Here is a 25,321-nt window from a genome sequence, read left to right on the forward strand (position 1 = left end):
CAATGGGCGGATGGCGCACTGATTTCGTCAAAATAAGCGATAGCTGTACCTTGCGGTAAATGACGGTATTCGGCACTAAAGTTCGTTAAAAGCAGTTCAGTTCGTTTACTTTTCAAGGCGAAGACCCCCCGAGCAACGCAGACTTGTAGGCTCAACAATAAATTCACGTTCGTTTCCGCGAGGCCTTGAAAGGCGGGGGGGTTGTCGCACTGCACTGTAACAAACATGCTGGTGCGTGGAGGTAGAGTGACATGGTCGTCGCACACTCGGAAAACTGGTCTGTCTGTGTAGTCGTCGCTGTGCTGTCTGTACTCGTCGGAAATTGCGCGGTGAGTGGGAAACGTCACCATGAAGTCACGGAGGTCGATGATTGCGTCGTTTTCTCTAAGAAAATCAAGGCCGAGAATCAGGTCCTTGTAGCATTCTGCTAGCACAACAAAGCAGCACGAGAAAGTTACGTGGTGAATCTCGACGCGAGCGGTGCACACTCCGAGCGGCGTTACCCCGTGCCCTCCGGCTGTCTTTATCGGGGCTCCGTGCCAAGGAGTCAGGACTTTTCGCAGAATGGTAGCAAGGCCATGACTCACGCAAAAATCAGCGCCGGTATCTACAAGGGCAGTCGTGTTGTGGTTATCAACGACGATCGGTATTTCGGCGGAATGTAGCTCACCGTCGACAAAGTGCGGCTTGTCAGGGATCGTCGGGCTGACGGGTCGTTCGTTGCGTCGAATTACGGCGTCGAAGGCAAGCATCTGTGATCGTCGGGAGGTCGTCGGACTCGTTGGTCGTGCGGTGCGTCGATTGGGGGCGTCGGAGGAAAGCTTCGGCGATCGTCGAAAAGTGGTCGGATTGTTGATCGGAGCGAAGGGTCGGAGGTCGGTATGTGTGATCGAATCGGTGAGCGGAGGATGTTGGTCGTAATGTCCATCGACGGCGGCCCTACCCCCGAGGGTCGCCGTCTTCAGTTTTCCCGGTGCGGACTTGGGGACTGCCTGAGGAAAGAACGGCGGCTAGTTGAAAATTGTCTCGGCGGTGGCGACCTGGACTGGCGTCGCTGGAGGGACGCAGGTGGGACGTGGTCGCTGAGGTATTGGTCGATATCCCGAGGTCGTTCGCCATAGCGCGGCCGAGGGGCATCCGAGGAAAATCCGCGGAAGCCCATCCGACGGTACGGGCAGTAGAGCAGAACGTGACCGGCTTCGCCGCAGTGGAAGCACAAAGGCAGATTGTTCGGCGTGCGCCACGCGTGTGCTTTGCGAACGGGTGGTCGAGGTTCAGGCACACCAGTCGAAACTGGATATTGCGGTGGAGGACGTGCGGGAGGAGCAGGCTTTCAAGGTGCCAATTGATCAGGCGCAGGGGTACGCAACACGTCGCTGTACGTCATGATCTGTGGTGCAGGCGGCTGGGGTGACGGTACTGATGGAACTGCTTGGCGGAGCTCTTCGCGCACCATATCCGAGATGCCCCCAACACGTGGATGTTGTTCGAGAGAGGGCAGCTTTTGCAGCTCTTGGCGCACGATGCTTCTGATAAGTTCGCGAAGGGCTTCCCTGTCGTTTCCGGCCATTGGCAAGCGGAAGTCTACGGCAGCGATGTTCGCAGAGCGATCAAAGTGTGCAAATTGCTGATTCAAGGCACGCTCGATGCTTGTTGCTACTTTCGTAAAATCAGCAACAGTCCGTGGAGGGTCACGTACAAGGCCAACGAACAGCTGCTCCTTGACGCCTTGCATAAGGTAGCGCACCTTCTTTACCTCCGACATGGATGGATCCGCCCGGTTGAAAAGGCGAGTCATTTCTTCGACAAACATGGCGACGCTTTCAATAGGCCGCTGTGCTCGGGACTGGAGATCGAGTCCGGCCATCTCTTTTCTTATATCATTGCCGAATGTTGCGATCAGCTGCCGCCGGAAATCCTGCCATGTGGAAATGGTACCCTCATGGTTTCCGAACCACATCTTGGCGGCGTCTTCTAGTGCGAAATAAACATTCTGCAATTGTCGCTCCTCGTCGCACGCATTAAACACAGCGACCTGGTCGTAGCTGGTCAGCCAGTCCTCAACGCCTTCGAACTTGTCGCCATGAAATGGCGTGGGCATACGTGGAGTATGGCAGATCAGCTGCTGGGCACTCACGGGAAGCTGAGTGGTGGTCTGAATTGCCGCTGTAGTCATCGTGGTTCGCGGTGGGGAAACAAGAGGACCACACTCGGGTGCTAAGCCTCTCAAGCGACGGCTCGCCTTGTGCACAGGTGTCGTGTCCACGGTGTGTAGATGGGCGTAGGGGGCAGCCAGAGGCTCTTCGTACATGGAATCTACCCAGCACCTCCACCAAAAATGTCACAGAAGCCAGTGAAACTGGTTCAGCAGATTTACTTAGGACTAAGTAAAAGCACCGGCAAAATCAGGCACGGAACCGACTGGCGGGCGAGCACCGAGAGCGAAGAAGACGAGCGCGTGCCAGTCTCCCGAGCTCGCCACATGGCGCCGCCAGTGAGATAACATTGCGGCAATATGTGGCGCACGTTCGTACTGATAAGAATATCGTGGGCTACCAGCAAGGCAGCTAGAGCACACAGCTGCATACAGTATAAAGCCCAAACATACAGCAATATTAGAATACTTGTACGAATTTTAAACATTCTCAACATGAACTCTCATTCCCCAATTTCTGAATACAATTTTGTGCAATAATGCCCTGTCTTTTTTCTAACAGTGGTTTCAGGGGTAATAATTTATTATAGTTGAGTTGTTTTCTTTTCTTTGTCCTTTCATTGTCGCTTCCGATTGCAATGATTTACCTTTTTTTTTTCTAAATTATGGCTATTTTGCTGTCCGTTTCACGTGAAATGTTCATCGGGTTTTTGTTTCAATGCATATTTTTGTGAGCAAGGCGAAAAATGTAGAGATACTACGGCTGTTCCAGTGGCCATTATCTACACGCACAACCCCGTTAACTTTCAGTGCACTTCTATGTAATGCATACCGCACATTTCCAAGCAATAACAGTATAAATTTTAGTAGGAGCTTAGTTTTTCTACCTGCACCAAGACAGGTCAGATCGGCAACGTAAGCTGTCCAAAAAGGCGGTTTGCGGGAGCAGAGTAAATTTGCAACTCTTTATCAGCATTAGCGAATATTTTTCACTGGTATCAAGGTCTAGTTCCCATAGACACTGAAACGTCAAGTGGTAGGTGCAGAGAGAAAAAATGGAGCACAGTTTAATACAACGTGCGAAAATAATCCGGACTCCAGGACGACGACCTGGTGCGGATAGGTGGTGTATGAATAATTGTTATTTTATAATATAATAAGAATCGATGCTTTTGTCTGAGTCATTTATGGGGTCCGCTGCATATTTGCCCTAAGCGCAGCTTCCCTCGTTTAACCATAGACGGTTGAATATTAAGGCGCGAAAGTGGGACTCCTTTCCTGGAATTGGCCTGTTGTGTAATAACTGACCGCGGAATAGCACACCGCGAAATTTGTGTGTATCCTTGGTGTTGTTTTCTTACATGGAAACGCTTTCATGATGTCTGCGGATATCAGCCTTGAAACCTCAGAATCTGGACATTTCTAGTGTGGCGTTACTAAAGTGTGAACACAATTAAGTAATACAAACCGCATGACCAAAAGCATTTCTTAGCATGCTAACTGACGTAGCATTTCGAAAAGACTTATTAGTCATTCTGAAAATGCCTCCTGCACATTCGACGAAAAAAACAAAACAAAGGCAGCATGACGGCGCGTATTTTAAAATTTACATGGTGTTTAATTTCAGTTCATTCTCCCATTGAATGTAAAACTCTTTTGCTAATTTTGATATGGTCTAGCGCTTTAAATGAAAAGTGGTGGTAAAAATGTAAATTGTCATATAAACGGTAAAGTGAATTAAGATTTAGCAGCTTCTACTTACATGATGATGTTAAACTGAAGTTCTATTACACAGGATTTTGATGAGACTGGAATTCGAAGAAAAATTTCCGCACGTATTCGTCCCCCTCCCCCCCCCCCCCCCTCCTACAGTTTTCAAGAAATTTTGGCACTGATGGCGCCTGCAGCGTGTGGTTTGCTTAGCTAAGCTATTGCGGGAATGGCCTTGAGAGCGGAGCTGGCGCTTAAAAATCTGCGATGGATTTAACGACTTCAAATGGCAGGAATGTCCCTATAAGGCACGTGTATATAAATAGTCTGGGCGTGACGATAAGCACTACAAATACATTTATGTACAATTCCACAAAACATGTGTAGTTCCTGCCATTCATTTGCTAACAAGAGAAAAAAAAAACGCTAACAAATTTCTGATTTGTTAGCTTTCATCATCATCATCATCATCATCATCAGCCTGATTATACCCACTGCAGGGCGAAGGCCTCTCCCATATTTCTCCACTTAACCCGGTTCTGTGCTAGCTGCATCCACTTGACCCGGCCTTTAAAAAGGTGTAAAATGGTTGCTAGGGAAAGCTAATTTTATGAACCAAATGCAGAAGAACAATGAAACCACTAAACTGAGTAGAATGAGAAGCGTCAAAACGATAGGGGTGCTTCAGACACGGGAACAACTACAGAACAGCCAATGCCTTTCTGCAATAAATTTCTATCTCACAAATTCTTAAACACACCAGCTGTTGACTTGATGTGATAATATTAAGTATGTCCCAGCATACCCAATACCATCCTTGCCTTTATTTAGGACCCCCGTAAGACTGAAATCCTTGTCAAAATATCTATAGGGCAAGCGTTTCGATGTGAGTGGGATGTCAACTGTGCTATTTTTTTTTATCTTTACAGTGGCTGCGCCCACGGGTAAGTAGTTACGTTTTATTTTGATGTGTTCTCATAAAGCGATGGAGTCTAACTACTTAGCTGTATTGATAATATTTTTCGTTTCCTTTCTTTTGACTTGTGTGAAGTGTTGCGACCCTTGGAGACGTGACGTCACTGGCGGTGGCGCACAGGTAGCGACGTGCTAAGGAATTGAAGTTGGTTTCTTGGCTGCGCTGTGCGTGACAGCACGCTCCAAGTGATCGGCGGATGCTTACGACGGCGGCAATGTGTATGCACTCCGGCAGCGAAGATTGCATGTACTCCTATATGTTGAAAAGATGAGGCATCATGGGGTCATCAAAGCTCATGGATGCGACAGGGATGGCCAGTTTTATGGTACGGAATAACGTCGCGCTTACGTGTGGTCCAGGCGCGAAATATAAAATCACATTTTCATGACCCTCCATCTATTACTGACGGACCGTTCTCTAAGAGTGGCCTTTCAGCACTCGCCCACCTTTGCAACCCTAATGTGCGCGCGTTCTGTTGTTTGGTTGCAGTTAGCAACCCTAAAATGTGACTGGCGCTGAACTTGCTCAGAAAGGGAGCAAGACACAAACGCTTGCAAGGGGCATGGCTAATACTTACTACAAACTTTTGCGCTCCATCGGGGTGGCGCAGTGGTTACGGCGCTCGACTACTGTTCCCAAGGACGCGGGATCGAATCCCGGCCTCGGCGGCAGCTTTTCGATGGAGGCAAAATGCAAGGCGCCCGTGCGCTGTGCGCTGTCAGTGCACATTAAAGAACCCCAAATTGTCGAAATTACAGGAGTCCTCCAACTATGGCGTCTCTCAAAGCATGAGTTGCTCTAGGACGTTAAACCCCACAAAGCCAAACCAAACAAAACAAAATTTTCGCGCAAGTTCTTTGTCTCAGAGATTAAGCTCTTGCATAACTTAGCTTTCAGAATCAGAGCGCAAAGCGACTGGGTTGGTATATACATTCTTCATTTATTATATCAACCACACAAATACAATGAAGAGCCATGCCAAGACACCAGGAGCGCTGCGAGCACGGACGACTAATATAACTGGCCAATGCGTATGCATAAAGCACACGACCAGGTGAAGAGCTCACGTGTGTTACAAATGTAGCGTAAAACGGGTGCGTAGATTTCACTTTGTCATGTTGTGCCACGCTGCATGGGTTCCTGGCATGCCGTGAGCTCATTTTCTTACGGAACAAGCGCTTCGAAAAAGACGACAAGCATTTCACAATGACGCAGGACAAGGAAACGACAGAATATGAAAAATGGGAAGCAGAACAAAGAATTGATATGTACCGAACAGTAACGAGTGAGAAGCAACTAGCGTGCAACAAAACACTTCGAAACCGGCGCATTTTGAGACAAACAAGTTAATTTTTCATCACTCCCGGAGCGGGCCAGTGCAGACTGCTTCGTTTTATTATCTACAAGCTCGCACTACTGCGATTATAAACCGCAATAACATCTGCAAACCTGCGCTGCCGAAGCAAACGTAGTCGTATGCAGGGGTGTTAATAACGTCTTGAAATAAAACTTTTATATAACACTTTACGTATACGTGAAACAAGAGATTTTGTATTTCACCTTCTGCTAATGTGCCAGCCGCCGAATTAGTAGTTTAATAATATGTTTGTGTGAGTGCAAATTCCTGGATCGCACAGACTCTAAACTTCAATATACAGAAACATAGTGGCGATTTCGCGAACGCGTTGACATCCTACAATATGGACAGTGCACTTCGATAGATTTTTTTCCTTACTCGCATGCTCATAAAGATCACTTTTATGGATTTCCTGTATTAGATAGAGTACTACCGCTAGTGCGATTTCAGGAGCCCTTTAAAATTTACCGAAATGACTATTCTTGATTGCCGCTTCTGTGCCCAATCTTCACATTTGATGATTGCCTCTTTTCAAACATTTTCGTGAAACGATAGTGGTTACGTTAGGTTGAAGATGTTTACTCGAGAAGCACCTCAAACAACAGGACTTGAAACAGTGGATGACGTTTTGATAGCAAATAATTCTTAACGTATGGTTACTCAGAGCTCCAGAATGCTTACAGATGTTGAGCTAAAACCTCTTAACGCTAAGTGGTGTGATATACACTGAGCGCACATAAACTAGGGTTACCGTTTTTATTTCACTTTTGTTGCTCTCTTTCTTTCCTTATATCCCACGTTAGTGAAAAAAATCCTCCTTAGAAACGCGGGTGCTCAAAAACATCCACTTAGATTTGGTGCATTCTAGGTATCTAATTTCATCGAATAATGTGTTCGCTTAGAAACGATGATAGGCGAAGTATCCGACACAACAGCCTGCTGTGTTTGCTTCTCTATAGCTTATTGTGCCTGCGCTATGTGTAGTAACAAAACATCAAATTACCCTCCACTGCACAATTCAGCAGTTAAGTGCAGGGTTTGTTCTTGCACCCGGAGAGAATTTTTTTAAATAATGTTTTTATTGTTGCCTGATTTTCAGGGCCTGTGAACCGGAGGCTAAAAATCCTTACCAAGGATGTTTAGGATTTGTGAGTACATGTAGTCGTTATTTTGTTTGTAACGCCAGGTTGGCAAACCTGCTATTTTATACCAATACGGAAGGCGACATAATTGTGGCCATTTCTACAGACCAAGCTGTATTTTCATGTATTTTGCAGGAAAAATGATTACCTTTATTGCCTTTAGCGCCTCACAAGTAAACGAACAAACAACAACCATATGCAGGGCTTCCTTCATAGAGAGGTTAAAACCTTATTCTTCCTACGAATGATCGGAAAATTTCGCTAGCATCTGCGCTTAAAATTATATGTAGCTGTCCATTCAGTCGGGACAAACGCTGTCAGCCATTCAGGGTTAGTTTGTTCAACCTAAATAATCCGCCTTTTGCGCGAGTTTTCTGCGCATGCGCGAAGTCGTAGCGGCGACCGATGGAAACACATTGAGCGGCGTCGACGGCGTTTCTCGGCGCCGCCAGTGCACGGGGGCTGGCGGCACCGGGCGGCACGGTGGCCGTCACAGGCTTGGCAAAGCGATGCCAACCACATCTGCCGCGTACGGTTGCCACTCTCTAAGCGCGCCAAGATGCAAGACGCGGTTTTTCAGGTTTCTTTCGCCGAGCCGCGGCCAGCAACGACGTGAAGCTACAATTAGGGCCACCAAGCGTCAAGATGTGAATGGCCGACCTTAGCTACCTACTGCGTACTCTCGACTGTGCGAAAAACACTTCGTTACAGGTATGTATGCATCTAAAGGAAATGCGCATAATGAAAAGTATCTACCGGAGTTTGCACCAAGCCCGTAACCCACCAGTGATAGCCGCAATGAGGATTTGTTCGGCGCGTCTGATGGCGATGTATTTTGTCGTTTGTTTTCTTTATGTGCGAAGGGGCCGGGTAGTGCAGATATCACAGGTGGCTGTGTGCGCTAGACCGTAATATTTACCATGTTTTATCGCGACTGCCGCCTGACTAAAAAGAAAAGAAAAATTGGGCGTTTGTTGTGATGCACCGCCGTTCGCGAGCCGAGTGGTTGGGCTGGTCATGAGGCTCGCGAACGGCGCAGTGCACTAAAACGCCGTATTTTTTTTTTCTTGTTAGGCAGTCACGATAAAACATGCTAAATATTACGGCCTAGCGCACAGAGCCGCCTGTGATATCTAGGCTACCTAGCCCTTTCGCACATATAGAAAAGAAAGGACAAAATACATCGCCTTCAGGCCCCGGCGCAACTAAAGCAATCACGCACCGAAAAAATCCTCATTGCAGCTATCCCTGGTGCGCTACAGCCTGGGTGCAAACTCCAGTAGGTACTTTTCATCATGCATATTTCGTTTAGATGCATACATACCTGTCGTATCTGTTTTTGCCGCTCGGAGCATATGACGCACTTGACACCCTTGCACAACGCACAGTATTTTTTTTTAAACTAAAGGCTGGCCTTCGTGCACGCCAAAGCATCCGAATTTTGTTCCTTTGGTGTATGCAATCAGATGCACTTCGTTAGGGAGCTTGATAATCGTCGTCTACGTCCAACCATTTGCAACGGCAAGGAAACCGCCTGGCACAATAAATGAGTCTCCTGGAGGGTTCATGCTCGTTCACTTGCAGAGTGGATCGCTCTGGACGTAGAACAGGGTTGGTTCCTGACCGAGATGCGCATCCGGTATGTAGGAGATTCACATGTGTCACCAAGTTGTTGATTCCGCAGAAATCGAGGCGGAGATAGAAATGAGCGTTGGAGATCCTTTCACAACAAAATGACCATTCTCTGCGCACCGAGAACCTTTTCACCACTGCGACCACATCCGTTCTGACTCCTGAGGCCAGAAACCGGCTACAGCGCTGAATCATCCATTGCCAAAAAAATGCAGCGCGTTTCCTGCAGGTGTGCATTCCGGCCGGGACAATGCCCTTTTCACGGGGTGTGTATATGTGCCTCTCTGCCGATCTTCGTGGATGAAGTCCTATAGCTGCACGGTTGTAGAGGACGCGAGGAGGAAGCGACGCCCATTGCACCATGCCGGCGCTGCGGTGACCGCATTGTGCTCGGTAACTCAAGACACCCCGCGCATATGCGCCGCTCAAAGTCACAGGAGACGATTCCACTAGTTCACTGTAATTCCACCTAGCTCTGCAGCATCAACAAACCCCTGGCTGCTTTGCCCTTTGAGATCCCTCTCTCTCTCTCTCTCTCTGCCCCCACGCTCTCCCGTCTGCCGAAAACCTGCACGCTGAGAGCGTCTCATTCTGTCACGCCGAACACGGCCCGCGCTACACGCTCTTACAATACGAAGATAGTATATGCGTACGTGCGTTATGAGTGGATTGTGAAAACGCTCTACCTTCCCCCATACTGCGTGAACATGATATGCTGCAATCACTGTCACTACTTTCCGCTCCGAGGCCAAAAAAGGGGGGAAGCTTTCGCATTCTACCAGCGTTGGCGTGGCCATTTCGTATGGTGCGCTTTCGCGTCGTCTGCTACACTGCCGCTCAATGTGTTTCCCGCCCGCTCCCGCATGATGGCGCCACATCCTCGCGCAAAAGGCGGATTGTCACTTTCTTTTAAAAGAATGAATGGTATTACGTGAGGCAGAAGCATTTGCACTTTCCTTGATCGACCGTTTCCATGACAGGTATTTCACGCCAAGAGACGAAACATCTTTTTTGGCGTTATCAAGTTTAAGGTGCTACTTCTATCAGTTAAAAGTGCCATTTCTGTATGACATTTCAAGGTTGACGGACGTTTCATACTAGGAGCGATAAAACTAAGGTATCCAAAGTGTGTCTCCAATCAAGTCCTGTTTCACAATGAAAGAGACATTTCGTACAGACGGCGTAAGAAGCATTCGCTCTGAGCTAAGGCTTCTTTCGACATTACATTTCTTATGTGCTGACCAAGAGTTGTCGGTGCATGTTAAAGTTTGAAGTGCGACCTGGTCTTCTCCAGTGCGTCTCAAAGTGAAATAGCCGAGAAGAATGTATTTAGGTACTGATCCGAAAATAACCGCCTTTAATAGGTTATGTATGTAACTAAGTGGTGACGATAACACGTCCTCTGCCTCGTTTTTATCGCGATAGCAGTAATGGCCTTGTTCCTGAAATACGCCGGTGCTGCCGCCGTTGCGAGCGAAATATCATGGACGTGGCTCTGGTAGTTGGTAAATGGTAAGCGACACGCCATAGCACTGGCTGGTCGACGAGATGTGGGACGTCACAGGACTATACATGACGCTGCAGGCATTGCCAACTCAGATGTTTGTTTGCGAAACAGGAAGGAATGGGAATCCAATCTTCCCGTACTCTTTGGCGAGAAGACAAGGCACGCTATCCTTAGGCAACGCATACACGATCCTACAGTTTCGTTAAGATGGGACTTGTAGGTATCTGTACTGGCAGCAAGAGCACGAACATACGGAAACCGCTAGCTCTATCGTCAGACCCTTTTTGGCAGGTGTTTAGTGTCGTCTCCAATTTCTTCTAAATTCCATGCAGTTCCTTGGCAGTTTCACTGTATTAAGGCTCTCCTAGATTCGTTGAGAGCTCACTTTTGTTTCGCTTTGCTTATCCGTACACTTCGATAGGCTATTGTTATGAACTGGGTTTCTCTTATTCCGAGGAATTCAGAGAGGGCAGTCTTCGGTGTCCCAGATGCCTGCTTCCGTAGCCTGCGAAGAAGAGGAGTCGTTATTTGCCCAAATCGAGTCGCGGCATCTCATCGCCGAGAGGTTAATGAGTGCATTACGCTCCTTCACAGCAGTCGTCATCACGTATACGACAGTGCTGGTTGAGGAACAACAAATAAAATTTAGCTCAGGGGTGCGCCGTGGCTAAGGCCCCACTCATGGCTCAACTGACACTGGCATGCGCCGCTTCATTTGCTGATCTTTTAAAGTTGACCCGGAAGTCGTGATGTAGGCTGTCAGGGTGCGCTGTCCTTGCCAGGCTCTTGGTGGTGACGACCAGTGTATGTATAAAATTCTCTTTTCTATATGAGCCCATTTTTTGCGTTGATTTGTATCGTTACGGAGTTCCGGATTACTCTTCAGCTGTCCTCTGTAGCTTCAGGCCTCTTGGTGTGTTACTGGTGTAGCCGCAGAGCTGGCGTCTAATATTTGTCCTTTTTGACAATATCACTGGTTGGGTATTGCCTTTTGCACTGGAATCCTTTTTTGTCGCTTGTAAGAGCATCAATCCGTATGTAAACGAAGAATATATCAACCTAATGTTTTCGGCAGTTATCAGCGGGCCGGAATGCAACTTCTTCACACAACTTGTAGTTTGAGTCGGCCTAGGTGGTACCTTATGTTATTTATTTTTAAACAGCTCTCTCTCTCTCTCTCTCTCTCTATATATATATATATATATATATATATATATATATATATATATATATATATATATATATATATATATATATAGTGAAGTGTACGCTTCATTTAAACAAACATTTTATTGGACTCGACGTTTCGACCAGAAGCTGGCCGTCATCAGGAGTGCGAATGCAGACGATGTATGTGGGTAGGTTCTATAGGCGGAGAGAACAATGCCCTGTGCAGTTCAGCACTGCTACCCTTAACATGGTTACCGCTAGAAATTACTGTCGGTAACTCATTAGCGAAGAAATTTGAGAACAGCTCTAGTTGCTATTCATCGTCCCAACACGCCGAGGGAGAAACAGGTGGCGTACACACACACACACACACACACACACACACACACACACACACACACACACACACACACACACACACACACACACACACACACACACACACACACATATATATATATATATATATATATATATATATATATATATATATATATATATATATATATATATATATACTGTTACGTACTCAGTACGTAACGGGGGTGTTTATTGGTAGTCTAAAACGCTGCTAGTCACGCAAAGAACACCAGGACACACCACTGTGTCTTCCGTTTCTTCGTCTTCTCTCTAGCCTCTTCTTCCTTTCCTGACGCCCCGAAGCACGTGACACTTCCCCCCTCGCAGACGAAGCCCCAGGACAAGGAGTTTAAGAAAGGTGCCGGGGATGGAACCTTTTTAGTCGAGCGACATGCACCACCTGGGTCCGGCGTGAGCATCGGCCACTTTCGGTGCGGCGTGAAATTACATAGTTCACGTCACTCAGGCGCTCCAAAACGACAAAAGGGCCGCTATAACGAAACAACAGCTTTTGGGCTAAACCACGCTTGCGCAGCGGCGTCCACAGCAACACTAAATCACCGGGCACATAAGAGACATGTGGGCGTCGGTTGTCATAACGCTCCTTCGAACGTTCCTGTGAGTCTAGGATGCGGAGGCGGGCAACGCGGCGAGCTTCTTCGGCTCGACATAAAGTAGTGGCGATAGAAGGCTCGTTGTGGAGGGAGAAAGGAAGGATGGTATCAAGACTACTGCGGGGAACTCGAGCATACAGGAGGTAAAACGGACTGTAGCCAGTCGTCTCATGCTGTGCAGTGTTATAGGCGAATGTAATAAAAGGGAGAATTTCATCCCAGTTCTTCTGATCAGAGTCCACGTACATCGCCAACATAGTGGTCAGAGTGCGGTTGATCCGTTCAACAAGTCCATTCGATTGCGGGTGATACGGCGTTGTATGACGGTAATCGCAGGTGCATAGACGAAGGAGTTCTTCAATAACTTCATCAGTAAATTGGCGCCCACGGTCACTGATCAGAACTCGAGGAGGGCCATGGCGCCGGACGAGAAATCGCAGAAGAAATAGGGATACTTCGTAATGCAGTGGCTGAGGGTATTGCGGCTGTTTCTGAATATCGAGTGTGATGGTCAACACATACCACTATCCACCGGTTACCGTTAGAATATCGCGGAAAAGGACCCAAGAGGTCGATGCCCACCTGCTCAAAGGGTGTGGTCGGAGGCGCAATAGGGTGCAGCGGTCCAGGTGGACGGGAAGTAGGGAGCTTGTACTGCTGGCACTTGACACAACTGGCTACATAGCGCTGAATGACTTGACGCATTTTCGGCCAGTAAAAGCGTTCCTGTGTGCGATGAAGGGTCCGGGCGACACCCAAGTGGCCCGACGTGGTATCGTGGTGCATCATTTTAAGAACGGGAATGCGGAGGTTTTCCGCACGGCGAGGAGAAAACGTGCACCTCCGGGGTTGAAATTCTTCTTGTAAAGTAGGCCGGCACTAACGCAGAAACGCGCATCTCTTGAATCATGAGCGGCAGAGAAGAGCGGTGCCAAAGTCTGATCGTTGCGTTGTTCTGTCTGGAACAGTTGAGGGTCAGGAAACGTTGCCGAGATATGCGCCAGGTAGTCATCAAAGTTGTCATCATCGCTACCAGTTGATGAAAGCGGCAAGCGTGACAGACAGTCAGCGTCAGCGTGTTGGCGGCCGCTTTTGTATGCCACAGTGAAGTTAAACTCTTGCAACCGCAATGCCCATCGAGCGAGCCGGCCGCAAGGGTCACGAAGATTTACGAGCCAACAGAGCGAATGGTGGTCAGTGACGATGGTAAAAACATTGCCATATAGGTAGGAACAGAATCGTTGCACCGCAAAAACCACTGCGAGGCACTCTTGTTCAGTAACGGTGTAGTTGCGCTCCGCCTTGCTCAGCGAACGACTAGCATAAGCTATCACGTGCTGATCGGTGCCATGACGCTGGATGAGCACAGCACCAACGCTTACGCCACTAGCGTCGGTGTGAACCACGATGGGGGCAGAAGGACAGAAGTAACGTAGGATAGGTCCTGAAGTCAGAAGGAATTTGAGGTGGCGGAAGGCAGAGTCACAGTCAGTAGTCCAATTGAACGGTGCATCTTTGTGCAAAAGGCACGTGAGCGGGTATGCGATGTCAGCGAATCTGGGCACAAAACGACGAAAATAGGAGCATAGTCCTAAAAAGCTCCGAAGCCGCTTCACTGATTTCGGTGCTGTAAAGCTGGTTACAGCCGCAATCTTCTGAGGATCCGGCCGAACACCATCCTTATCGACCAATTAACCAAGAACAATTGTTTGCCGTTCGCCAAAGTGGCACTTTTTAGAGTTGAGGACGAGGCCTGCTCTCTCAATGCAATCGAGAACGATGGCGAGGCGGCTATTGTGTTCCTGAAAGGTCTTGCTGAAGATCACAACGTCGTCCAAATAGCACAAACAAATTTTCCACTTGAGTCCGCGCAGAATGGTGTCCATGAATCGTTCGAACGTGGCAGGCGCGTTGCACAATCCAAAGGGCATTACGTTGAACTCATAGAGACCATTGGGGGTCACAAATGCCGTCTTTTCTTTGTCACTTGGGTTCGTCGGTATCTGCCAGTACCCCGATCTCAAGTCTATCGCGGAGAAGTATGACGCCGAATGAAGACAGTCGATTGCATCGTCAATACGTGGAAGTGGATATACATCTTTTTTGGTGACGGCGTTAAGGCGACGATAGTCCACACAGAAACGCCATGTGTTGTCTTTTTTTTAACGAGAATAACTGGAGCCGCCCAAGGACTTGAAGATTCCTGGATAACGCCACGTTGGAGCACGTCATGAACTTGATCGTCAATAAGCTGACGTTCAGCCGGAGACACACGATAGGGCTTCTGTCTGATCGGGCGAGAAATTCCAGTGTCAATCGAATGATGGATGCGAGAATTTGGAATCGGTGGCTGATGATCTCTGGCGAAGTCTAAAACCGAAACATGCTTGGAGAGCAGGTCTGTCAAAATTCGGCGCTCCTGTGCTCCCAACGCTGTGTTTATCATTGCCTGGATTCGAGACTCTGCAAAGTGAGATGTTTTCTCTTCAGGAGCATGGTTACTTAGTGCCGCCACGTAATTCGACACACCTTCCTCGTAATGAGCGAGCCTCATGCCACGAGGCAAGACGGCTGGCTCGTCTGAATAGTTTACAGTCCACAGCAAGGTGTGACCTCTGGTGACTGAAACTATGCAACGAGGCACCAAGACACTCTTCTTTGCGCAGGCCAGCGTTGTAGGTTCCACTACGGCGTCGAAATTCTCGCTCAAATTCGCAGATGAAATAACTTGAATGAATTCTCCGGACATCGCAGGTACAACTGTATCTTCAGACACAAAAAACGCTCCTGAATCGAGCGACGAGGTTTCTACAAGGGCTGACATCAACGCAGCATTAAGCGAGATCTGTCCACTACGGCAGTCTAACGTTGCACCACACTGTTGCAAAAAGTCTATACCTAGAATTACTTCATGCGTGGAACGAGGCAACACTGTGAATTCGGTTCGAAACGCTTGGCCACCAATCACAACTTTCGCATAGCACACACCCAAAGGCACCAATGATTCACCGCCAACACCACGGAATATCACAGCTTCATTCACGCTAAACATCACTTTATGTCCTAATCGATTCTTGAATGCTAAACTCATAACAGAGACTGTTGCGCCAGTGTCAATTAGTGCCATGGTGGGGATGCCGTCAATGGATACTTCGAGTTTGTTCTTTAAAATAAACAAAGGCAGAGGTATTGGGAGCGTTGATTTTCCGGCGACCTCACCCCCATCGGCCGCGTCTTCTAGTTTCCCGAAGGGGAAGAACGGCGCCGAGGAGACGGAGATTGTCGCTGTCTGCGTTGGCGGCGTCAAGCTGCGGTTCGAAGCAGGCGATCCGTTTCGCATCTGCGCCGTGCGGTATGTATCCAGAGTCTGTGTCGGATGAAATTCAGTGTCGAAATGATTAGAAACGTTGGGCAGCGGTCGATGACCTTGTGGTAGTAGGCCCCGCCGACGGCAATACCGGGAGATGTGTCCGGTCATGCCACAGCTATAACACACGGGTTGCTGGCGCCACCGGTCCGAGTAAATGCGGGCGGAAACTGGTTCTGGTTGGCGGTAGTAATCGGGACGGTATTGCTGACGAACCACCTGGCGTGTGTAGGTGGTTCTTCGGCCCATCCGTGGCTGAGAAGTGCTTAAATCGTTCTGTTGTCTGCCCCCGCCAAAGCGTGATGCATTTAAACCCGGAATCCAGGAAGTTGATGGGGTCGCGGGTTCTGCTTGCAGCGCGCAACCGTCATACTGGTGTTCGTCCCGGCACGCAGAGTCTTTGTCACGCAACAATTCTTCCCGCACAATCCGGCGTATCAGATCAGCCATGGACTCCGGAGCACTGACATCAACGCTCGCAACAGATGTGACGTTTGTCAGTCGCCCAAATTTAGGAGTGATACGGCGCAACTTCAAGGTTTCGAAAGTGCGGCAGTGCCTGATGAAGTCCGCTGTAGAGTTCAAATTGTCTTTGCTGATAAGAAAATTATAGACATCTACAGCGATACCTTTAAGCAAGTGCCCCACTTTATCTTCCTCGGACATCCGAGGGTTTACCACCTTGCACAATTTCACAATATCCTCGATATATGCGGTGCATGTCTCGCCAGGTACCTGGGCCCGCTGCATCAACGTTTGTTCTGCGCGTTTCTTCTTCGTGGATCCGTCGCCAAAGCAGCCCTTTATTTCTTCTGTGAAACAATCCCAGCTGGTAAGCGAGTCTTCATGATTATCAAACCAAACTAGGGCAGTGCCTTCCAAGAAGAACACTACGTTCGCTAGTTTAACGGTCGCGTCCCAACGATTGTACCGGCTCACCCGCTCGTAGTTGGTTAGCCACTCGTCGACGTCCTCGTCAGGTTTTCCACCAAATGTGCGCGGCTCGCGGTAGTGCTGCCAGTTGCTCACCGCAGGTGTTGTTCGGTCAGCGTCGCCGTCGCCGTTTGAGGGGTGGCAAACCAGCGAGCCGGCGGCTTAGTCGAAGACAACGGGGATCCGTGTTTATCTACACCGCAAACTCCACCACAACTGTTATGTACTCAGTACGTAACGGGAGTGTTTATTGGTAGTCTAAAACGCTGCTAGTCACGCAAGGAACACCAGGACACACCACTGTGTCTTCCGTTTCATCGTCTTCTCTCTAGCCTCTTCTTCCTTTCCTGACGCCCCGAAGCACGTGACAATATATATATATATATATATATATATATATATATATATATATATATATATATATATATATATATATATATATATATATATATATATATACCACCGCATCCAACATTATACCTTACTGAAGCTTATGTTATCTTTAGTTTTATTTTGGTAGCAGGTTTCCATTTGAATCTAGTGTCCTTGCGTGTAGCTTGTAGGTTAGAACACATTTTGAGGTGTTTTTGTCCTCGGTATCTTATGCTGTGTTTCTCACAGCAGATGCATTACCAGAATAATTACTGCGCTCATAGATTTACGCGACCTCAGAGGCAGTTGGCAATGCGGAACTGTGATTGGTCGTCAAGGTGTGCGCCGCTTTGAGACCACGTGACCAAATAGGATTTGTCAGCGTGCTGCAGTTGGCAATTTGGGAAAGGGCTGGTCACGTAGCATGATCTGGAATTTTCGTAGGTTCACCTCGTACGAGCGCTAAAAATTCTATAACCCCAAGCTGAGGCAAAGAGCACACCAGGCTAAAATTAACGAATCGCATAGCAGCATCCCATAGCTTCCTAAAGATGTAGAATTCCACTCTTAAGTGTAGTAATGGTCATTTACGTAGTGAATTCAAGAATAAATAACACGAACTTAGAGCACTGCTTCTAAGATCGCAGTGAGCAGCTGCCTCTGCCGTCGACTGGAGCGCTGATGTGCGCAGCGGTCCTCAAACTCTTGCCTCAAGGAACACCAACTGCTATCAAAAGAAAAGAAAATATTGTTTTGGAATAGAAAACGGATAGGAAGAGCACAGCGGGGCGTACAGAGGGGAGATATAGCAAGAAGTTATTGCTATCTTATCATTCTTTTTTGTTTTGTATTTTTACGCCGGGCGCAACTTGGGTGCCTAATTTTCAGCACACCTCAGGAAAATGTACCAGAATACTCTACTCAATGGAAGCATCTGCACTGGCGGAATGAAACAGCGACGGCGAAGTCAGATTCAGAGGAACACTGCTAATGCAATCGATATACACGCGAAGTGTAATGCCAATACCGGTAAAGCTTGTTTGTCCCCTTACAATGTACGGCCATACATTTTGTAACCTAAATAAAATATCCGTGTCTTAGGCAGGCCAATTATTCAGATTTGGTTTGACAAAATATATAAGGCAATTTCTGCCGAAAACATAATACAATTTTGCTGCGCGGTTCCCTCAGGCGTTCACTTCAGTACAATATACGACAAAAAACATGCACAATGGATGGAGATATCTACCTCCAAATACTTGTGTCACGCTTAAATGTTGCTCACGTTTCTTTAACTCAAGCTGCAGGCGACTCAATGCCAAAATAAAAAGGATTCAATAAACCAAAATGGAGCTAAGCATGGTGTCGGGATTATTCCCGCAAATGTGGCTATTACCCAATCATTATTGGTGTTTATCCAACACTAGCCCTACTGTTACGCCGTTAATGCACGATGGTTAACTGGTATATTTTCCGCACTATTCTACAAGATCTACCTGTGGAGTCGTTACCACTGCTTCTTGACCGCATAATGCGCGCGTTAGCCAGGGCTACAACTAGTAAATGGACAGAAAATCGATCGACCGCTTCCCGACATTGGTCTGCTCCACTTGCGGGCTCCTCGCTGCGAATCCGAGCTGGCAGCTTCGCGAGACTCCCCATCAGCTCAGGCACGTGCATGGGTGAACCTTATTATAGCTAAGGCTTGCAGGTATGAACGAGATCTAACACGACGGCAGTGGCATACTTAGTGTGAGCAGTTTCTAACTTACTAACCAATTTTTCTAAATTCTTTTGCGTCCTTGTGCCATGTTGGCAGCGAAGTGGCGGCTCTGCTCAGAGCGAACATCGATCCAGAAGCTGACAGAATCGGCGTTTTTACTCTCCGGGCCTCCCGTCGCGTCCTGACGGTTACCTACAGAGACTGTGAGAACCTCGACCATCCAAAGTCCACCATCTCACCGACTGAGGCTAGGCGGACCTCCGTCAACGTCCGCAACTCCAAGCTGCGGAACCCGCGTTCGACTGGTTGTGGTTGACCCCGACATAAGGCGGGAGGTGCTCATCGCGGCACTATATAATCGGAAAGAAACTCTGCATCTGGACCCCTCTTTCTGTAAAGTCATGCTCTCTTGCTTAGCGCTCCGGACGGTTTGTTCACATTATTGAAACTGACCCCCCCCCCTCCTGCTTTTGCCCGCCTCTGCGCAGCGCGTCATATAACCATCAGTTGGACTTCGGTCAAGGTCCGTGAGGACCAGCACGTTCCCCTGTGCACTTTTTGCGCGCAGTATGGCCACGCTTTGAAGAAGTGCAAGCTCAAGAATCATCCTTCGAAGGCGTGTTGTACCCATTGTGCGGGGCAACATGCCTTCTGGTACCATCCGGGACCCCAACGTTAAGTGTGCCTCCTGTGCTGCCGCTGGTCGCCCGTCGAATACTCATGCGGGACATGAGTCATGCTATGTTTTGCACGAACATTCGGACAAAAACCACGCCCGAACGCAGTGTGGTTCACAAGTATAGAAAACTGGGCGAGTTGGATTGGATTCATCGTAAAGCAGCGCGAAAACATGTTTTTGCGCTGCTTTAAGATGAATTCAGTGTGGTTCGTAACAGTCAGGTGGCCTCGCGTCCCTTGTCCGTTGGCACCCCAAACAGTAGCCCAAACATCGACCACATAGAAATCTGGCAATGGAACTGTAGGAGTTTCAGACGAAAATAGGGTTTGCTGAAATATGTCTGCACCACCCTCCTCAGACCTGACATTTGCTGAAACATGTCTGCACCACCCTCCTCAGACCTGACATTACCTGTTTGCAAGAGGTAGAAGCTAACAGGTCATTGAAGCTACCCAGCTACTACACGGTCCGCCAATCCCATATGCCGCCGGTTGCAATCCTCGTCGCAAATGCCATTAGTGTAATCGAGCACTCTTTATCCGAAGTGGAGGTTGAGCAATTAGCCATACAAAGCGTGCCTATGAAGCGGGACCGAAAGAGCGAATTCGTTATCAGCACGTAGAAGCCGCCACTACGGGCAAAGGCCGACTTCACCAACCTTCTTTCCGAAGCCATCTGATTGGCGAAAGTAAGTCAGCTCATTGTAGTCGGGCACTTTAATGCGCCCCACAGGGACTGGGGGTAACAATCAAACTCAGCCAGAGGAGCGACAGTCATGCGAGCAATGGAGTCTCTCGGCTTGGAGCTCCTCACTGACGCTCTATATTTGACCAGAGAAGGCAACAGCATCACCTGTGACTCCTGCCCGGACTTCACTCTGTTGAAGAACGTTGCTGAGGCTGCATGGACGAACCTAGAACAAGCCCTGGGAAGCGATCACTGCCCACTAAGCACATCCATATCATCTACCAAAATCCGAGGGGATCTGGGCGCTGCCCACATTCCCAACTGGACCGCATTCCACAACGCATACGTCCCATCAGGTCCAATTCAGTCCATACAGGTCTGGAGTGAAGACATCAGACAAGCACACAAGAAAGCCAAAGAACAAATACAACGCACACCGGAAGCCCCAGAGGTAGACCACCATATTCTCAAGCTATGGCAGAAGCGCAGCCGCCTTGTGAGACGATGGATAAGACAGCGCTAAACAGACTTCTCCGACTGCGGATTGCGTAGCTCGCGGAGGAAGCCCAGACATACACCACCATCCTGGCACAAGAATATTGGCAACAGTTACGCGAGTCATTGCGAGGAAAGCTGGGAATTGGTGACATGAGATCGGATCTTCAAGACAGTCCAAACAATGGCACGCCACAAGAATCGGTCATCTCCCCGCTCCTCTTCAACTTCGCCATGATTAGATTCACAAGGGCTCTGCAATGGGTCCCGAACATTGGATACACACTGTATGCTGATGACATTACGATCTGGACAACCACTGGCTATCTAGGTTAGAAGGAAGAAACACTTCAAGCAGCAGCAACCTGCGTGGAAACAGAGGCCTTTTGATGTGGGCTCCGATGCACACCCGAAAATCCGAGGTCAACCGCATACATGAATACCACTCCGCATCACCACGCAATCTTAGCATCCTCCTACATGGGTCCCAATCCAGGAAGTACCCCTCATCCGGATCCTTGGTCTCTGGCTCAACAGTGAAAGGAAAGTAGACCACATGCTCCACTTCCTCAAGCTTACAACACAGCAGCTGTCCAAAATTATCCTCCGGGTGGCCAGAAACAGGGACGGCATGCGGAAACAAGACACGATCCATCTGGTGCAGGCACCTGTCATCAGTTGCCTGTCCTTTGGACTACCCTACCTCACCCAGCTCCGAAGAGATCTCAACGAAGTCAATGCAGTGATGCGTGCAGCTTACAAGAACGTGTTAGGCCTCCGACCATACACCTCCAACGTCAAATTGAAAGCGCTTGGACTGCACAACACATTTGAAGAAATTCGAGAGGCTGCCCTCCTTTCCCAAAGGTAACGTCTTCTGTCAAGTGAGACAGGCCGGCTCCTTCTCAAGCGCGTTGGCTACCCGGCGGAACTATAAGCCATCCAGTCAACGACTAACATTCCTGTTTCGTACAGCGCAAGAGTATATGTGGCCCCGCCCCTAAAGAATGTGTCTCCAGTCCGGAACGAAGGCCGTAGAAACGCCCCAGTTAATTACCGTAAGCGCACAGTGGTACGCAGATCGAAAACGCTTCATCTTGACGCCGCTCTATACGAGCATACATCTACCGCAGCAACAGCCGTAGTGGTGGGCTCTTCTTACACAAAAAATCTCCAGCATGTGTATCCCGCACTGTACTATCACAGAAGTGGAAGTGGCGGCGATAGTACTGGCCATTGCCTACGGAGAGGCGACCAACCGAGAGCTTCACGTAATCACTGACTCACAAGCGGCGTGTCGGCTGCTTCTTGTAGGCAGAATACCTACAAAATTAGCTCACTTCGCAGCTAATTCATTGGCTACAAATTCACTACTTAAACATCAGATCACATGAGTACCGGGGCACTCCGGGTTGAAAAGTAATGAGGTCGCGGACAGGCTAGCTCGAGGTCACACAAATCGAGTGGCCTCCATCCTCGATCTCACAGCTAGCACTGCTGTCCCCGCGGCTTACGGTGCGCGACTTAAGTACCTACGCGAACAACGTCGGATTTTGCATCCTCCACACAAGGTGCTAAAGACACAGGAAACGAGGGAATGGAGACAGCACCAAACCAACACTTTTCCCAACCTACCTCAATAGAGCGTCCTTTTCCCCGAACACTGCACAGACATATGCCCTTGGTGCAACATCCAGCGCGCCACCTACCACAAAACATGGGAGTGCACTGGCCCCATACCTCCAGACATAAACACACACCATTCGGAGGCGCAGTTGGAGACTACCCTGCTATGCTCTGATCTAACGACCCAGGGTAGGCTGGTACCTCGGGCAAGAGAGGCAGCCCTGGCGACTGGGGTCTTGTAATGAAGCCTCCGCTCACTACCTCCTTTTTTTCCTTTGTTTTCTTTTTAAAATAAAGTTTTTTCTCTCTCTCCCTGGGCAGTTTAATACCAATTAATCAAATGCATCTCTCTGGCGAACTTTCCGGGTAATAAAACAAGATCGCTGTCATCCCGACAGAGCGACTAATAAATGTTTCGCAGCTAACTTGTCTCCGGACGATTTTGCCAGAAAAGCAGCACTCAAGTTTTTTCCGAAGTATTATGTGTTGCCTCCCTCAACTACCATTTCTAACGTTGTAGGGATTACAGCACACATAAGTAGACTGCCAACAGCAGACGACACCGATAGTATTGTCATCCCTTTTTTTCCAAGCCTGGGTTGCGGCAATAGATGAGGCTAAGCGAAAGACATCACCTTGTCCGGATGCCATTCCATACGAAGTGTACAAGAACCTGAGTAACGCTCTACTCCTCAAATTTATGGACACCATTAACAAAGTATGGCTAGACGGTTCTATACCCAATACATGGAAATCAGTCATTATGATCCCAATTTTCAAACAAGGGAAACTTCCGACTGACCTCGGCAACGTTCGGCCCATTTCTCTAACGTCAACAATGTGCAAGCCGACGGAAAAACTTTTAGCCACACGATTGTCCTGGTGGCTGGAGCTCCACGGTTTCTACCATCCTGCTCAAAATTGGCTTCCGTCCGTCCATTGGCAGTGAAGATGGGCTGGCTATTTCGGCCTCGCAAGTTTTGTCGTTACCTCGCAGCCTGAATGTACGTACCATTCTCGAATGGATGTCGGAAGGGCGTATGATAACACTAGCCTCGCCGCCAGTTTGAATTGTATTGACACGCTGCATATCCCTTTTTAGGGTTCGCAGTTTCGTAAACTCGTCCCTTGAAGAAGGAAGATCTCCAATACGAATTAGTGGCGATTCTATCGAATCAGTTGTCCCTGTTCGCGGTGTACCCCAAGGCTCGGTACTGTCGCCAATGCTGTTTAACATTGACTTCATTGGTCGCGCATGGCGCCTACATAATGTCCCTGAAGTCAATTTTTTTTTCTCTATGCTGATGATATTACGATGTGGAGTACACACCGTGACCTGTTTACTCAAGCGCCAGCCTTGCAGTCAGCCTTGGATATTGCTGTCAACTATGTTAAATCTGTCGGCGTAGAGCTTTCCACGAGCAAAACTACGTTCACGTCAGTCGCCAACCGCTGGGGTCGCCGTAAACTCGCGGCGACGCCAACCCGTCTCCAACTATCTGGAATCCCCCCTCACGTATGTGCGACATTGAAAATGATGGAATTGTCGATTCATCAGTTGGTAACGGGAACCGCTTTGCTTTCTTAAACTAAAAAACAGGCGATGCCGACCTTGGGCCTAAAAAGACATATTGCTCCTAAATCCGGTGGCGCTCGCTTCCACGTCGCACGGCATTTGATGACAGTGTTTCTTCAGCCACGTCTAATTTATCAAGCACAGTTTCAGCACTTGACAAGAGCTCAATGGGATCGTCTAGAAGCTGTAAATAGAGAGGCTATGAGAACCATCACTTTTCTCCTCGGCATCACACCGGTCGAGGCACTACAAGAAAACGCTCAGCTCAACACATTAGATGAACTGATACAGCAACGCCATGATGCTCGTAGCCTTAGGGCGACCCTTTTGCACTCACCGCGAGCACTCCAGGCCTATGTAGTACATCGCACACCATAATGCCGCCGCCATCGCCGGCTCTTCCTCCATGGAATTATGTTCATCTCAGCAAAAACAAACCTACTGACCTTCCTAGACTAACCACATCTTATGTGGCATCATCCCTTCGTGAAAGCATCGCAGAGCAAGACACCAAGCTGCCCTAAGCCTCAATTATTGTATATTTATATGCCAGCATTGACGGATGTGAAACGGCCACTGCAATTCATTGTCCTGTTAAGCCGGCGCCTAATAGCACATCCAGATATCAATTTGCAGAACCTCCTTCTTTCTGTGCTGCGCTGGGTGTCGTCCGAGACGCGCTTTGCTTTCTATCCGTCACAACTTTACTATTTTACTAACTACAGCGAAAATTTTCATCCGCACCAACGCCCTACAAGCTATACGTCTGCTCCGACGCGTCAGTCAAAGCCCAGAAGTCTGACAGAATATACATCGTCTGGCGTCTCGCACCTCGCAAACTGTTCGAATTGAGTGGGTCCCACGTGATCTACTCGGTTCACAAACCTCTGCAGATTCTGCAAGCCGCGAGGCGAGTCTACCTCCATCAATGACACGTCTCCTCGTGTAGCCACTATGCTTCTCACAAGAAAGAACACCTCCGGTGCCGCACACGTCCTCTTGTCCCACCGTGTGCGGTAACCCTCCCCAGCGGTCTTACCCGCGGAGAGGAGGTTGCGCTACGGCGGATCTAGGTCGGGGTTGCCCTCACACCTGCTGTAACACGAACATGGCCTTAATATCGATATTTATATCAACGTCCAGTTTGCTCTGGCTCGGAACTGAAGCCGACGAGAATTCGGCACCACACGGCAGTGGGCATTTCGCCGAACAGCTCATCTTCGTACATTGCTTGACGCAA

The 25,321-nt window shown here is 48.6% G+C and overlaps 1 protein-coding gene across 3 annotated transcripts in view; it reads left to right on the forward strand.

The window, feature by feature from the left end:
• The window catches only part of LOC146188478 (uncharacterized), a 173,433-nt gene that overhangs the window by 13,344 nt on the left and 134,768 nt on the right, over positions 1 to 25,321 (forward strand). For 2 of the 3 annotated variants that reach the window (XR_014707215.1, XM_084603112.1), the window contains exon 2: positions 4,795 to 4,809. Coding sequence is in view for 2 of the 3 variants with exons in the window: in XM_084603112.1 (XP_084459238.1) it covers positions 4,795 to 4,809 (15 nt within the window). In the remaining variant the exon portion in view is untranslated. Of the gene's footprint in view, positions 1 to 4,794; positions 4,810 to 7,297; positions 7,347 to 25,321 lie in introns of all 3 variants that reach the window. The other variant, XM_084603113.1, reaches the window with a different exon arrangement.

This window comes from Amblyomma maculatum, chromosome 5 (genome assembly GCF_055883805.1).
Source record: "Amblyomma maculatum isolate TAMU_Amacu chromosome 5, ASM5588380v1, whole genome shotgun sequence".
Lineage (NCBI taxonomy): Eukaryota > Metazoa > Arthropoda > Arachnida > Ixodida > Ixodidae > Amblyomma > Amblyomma maculatum.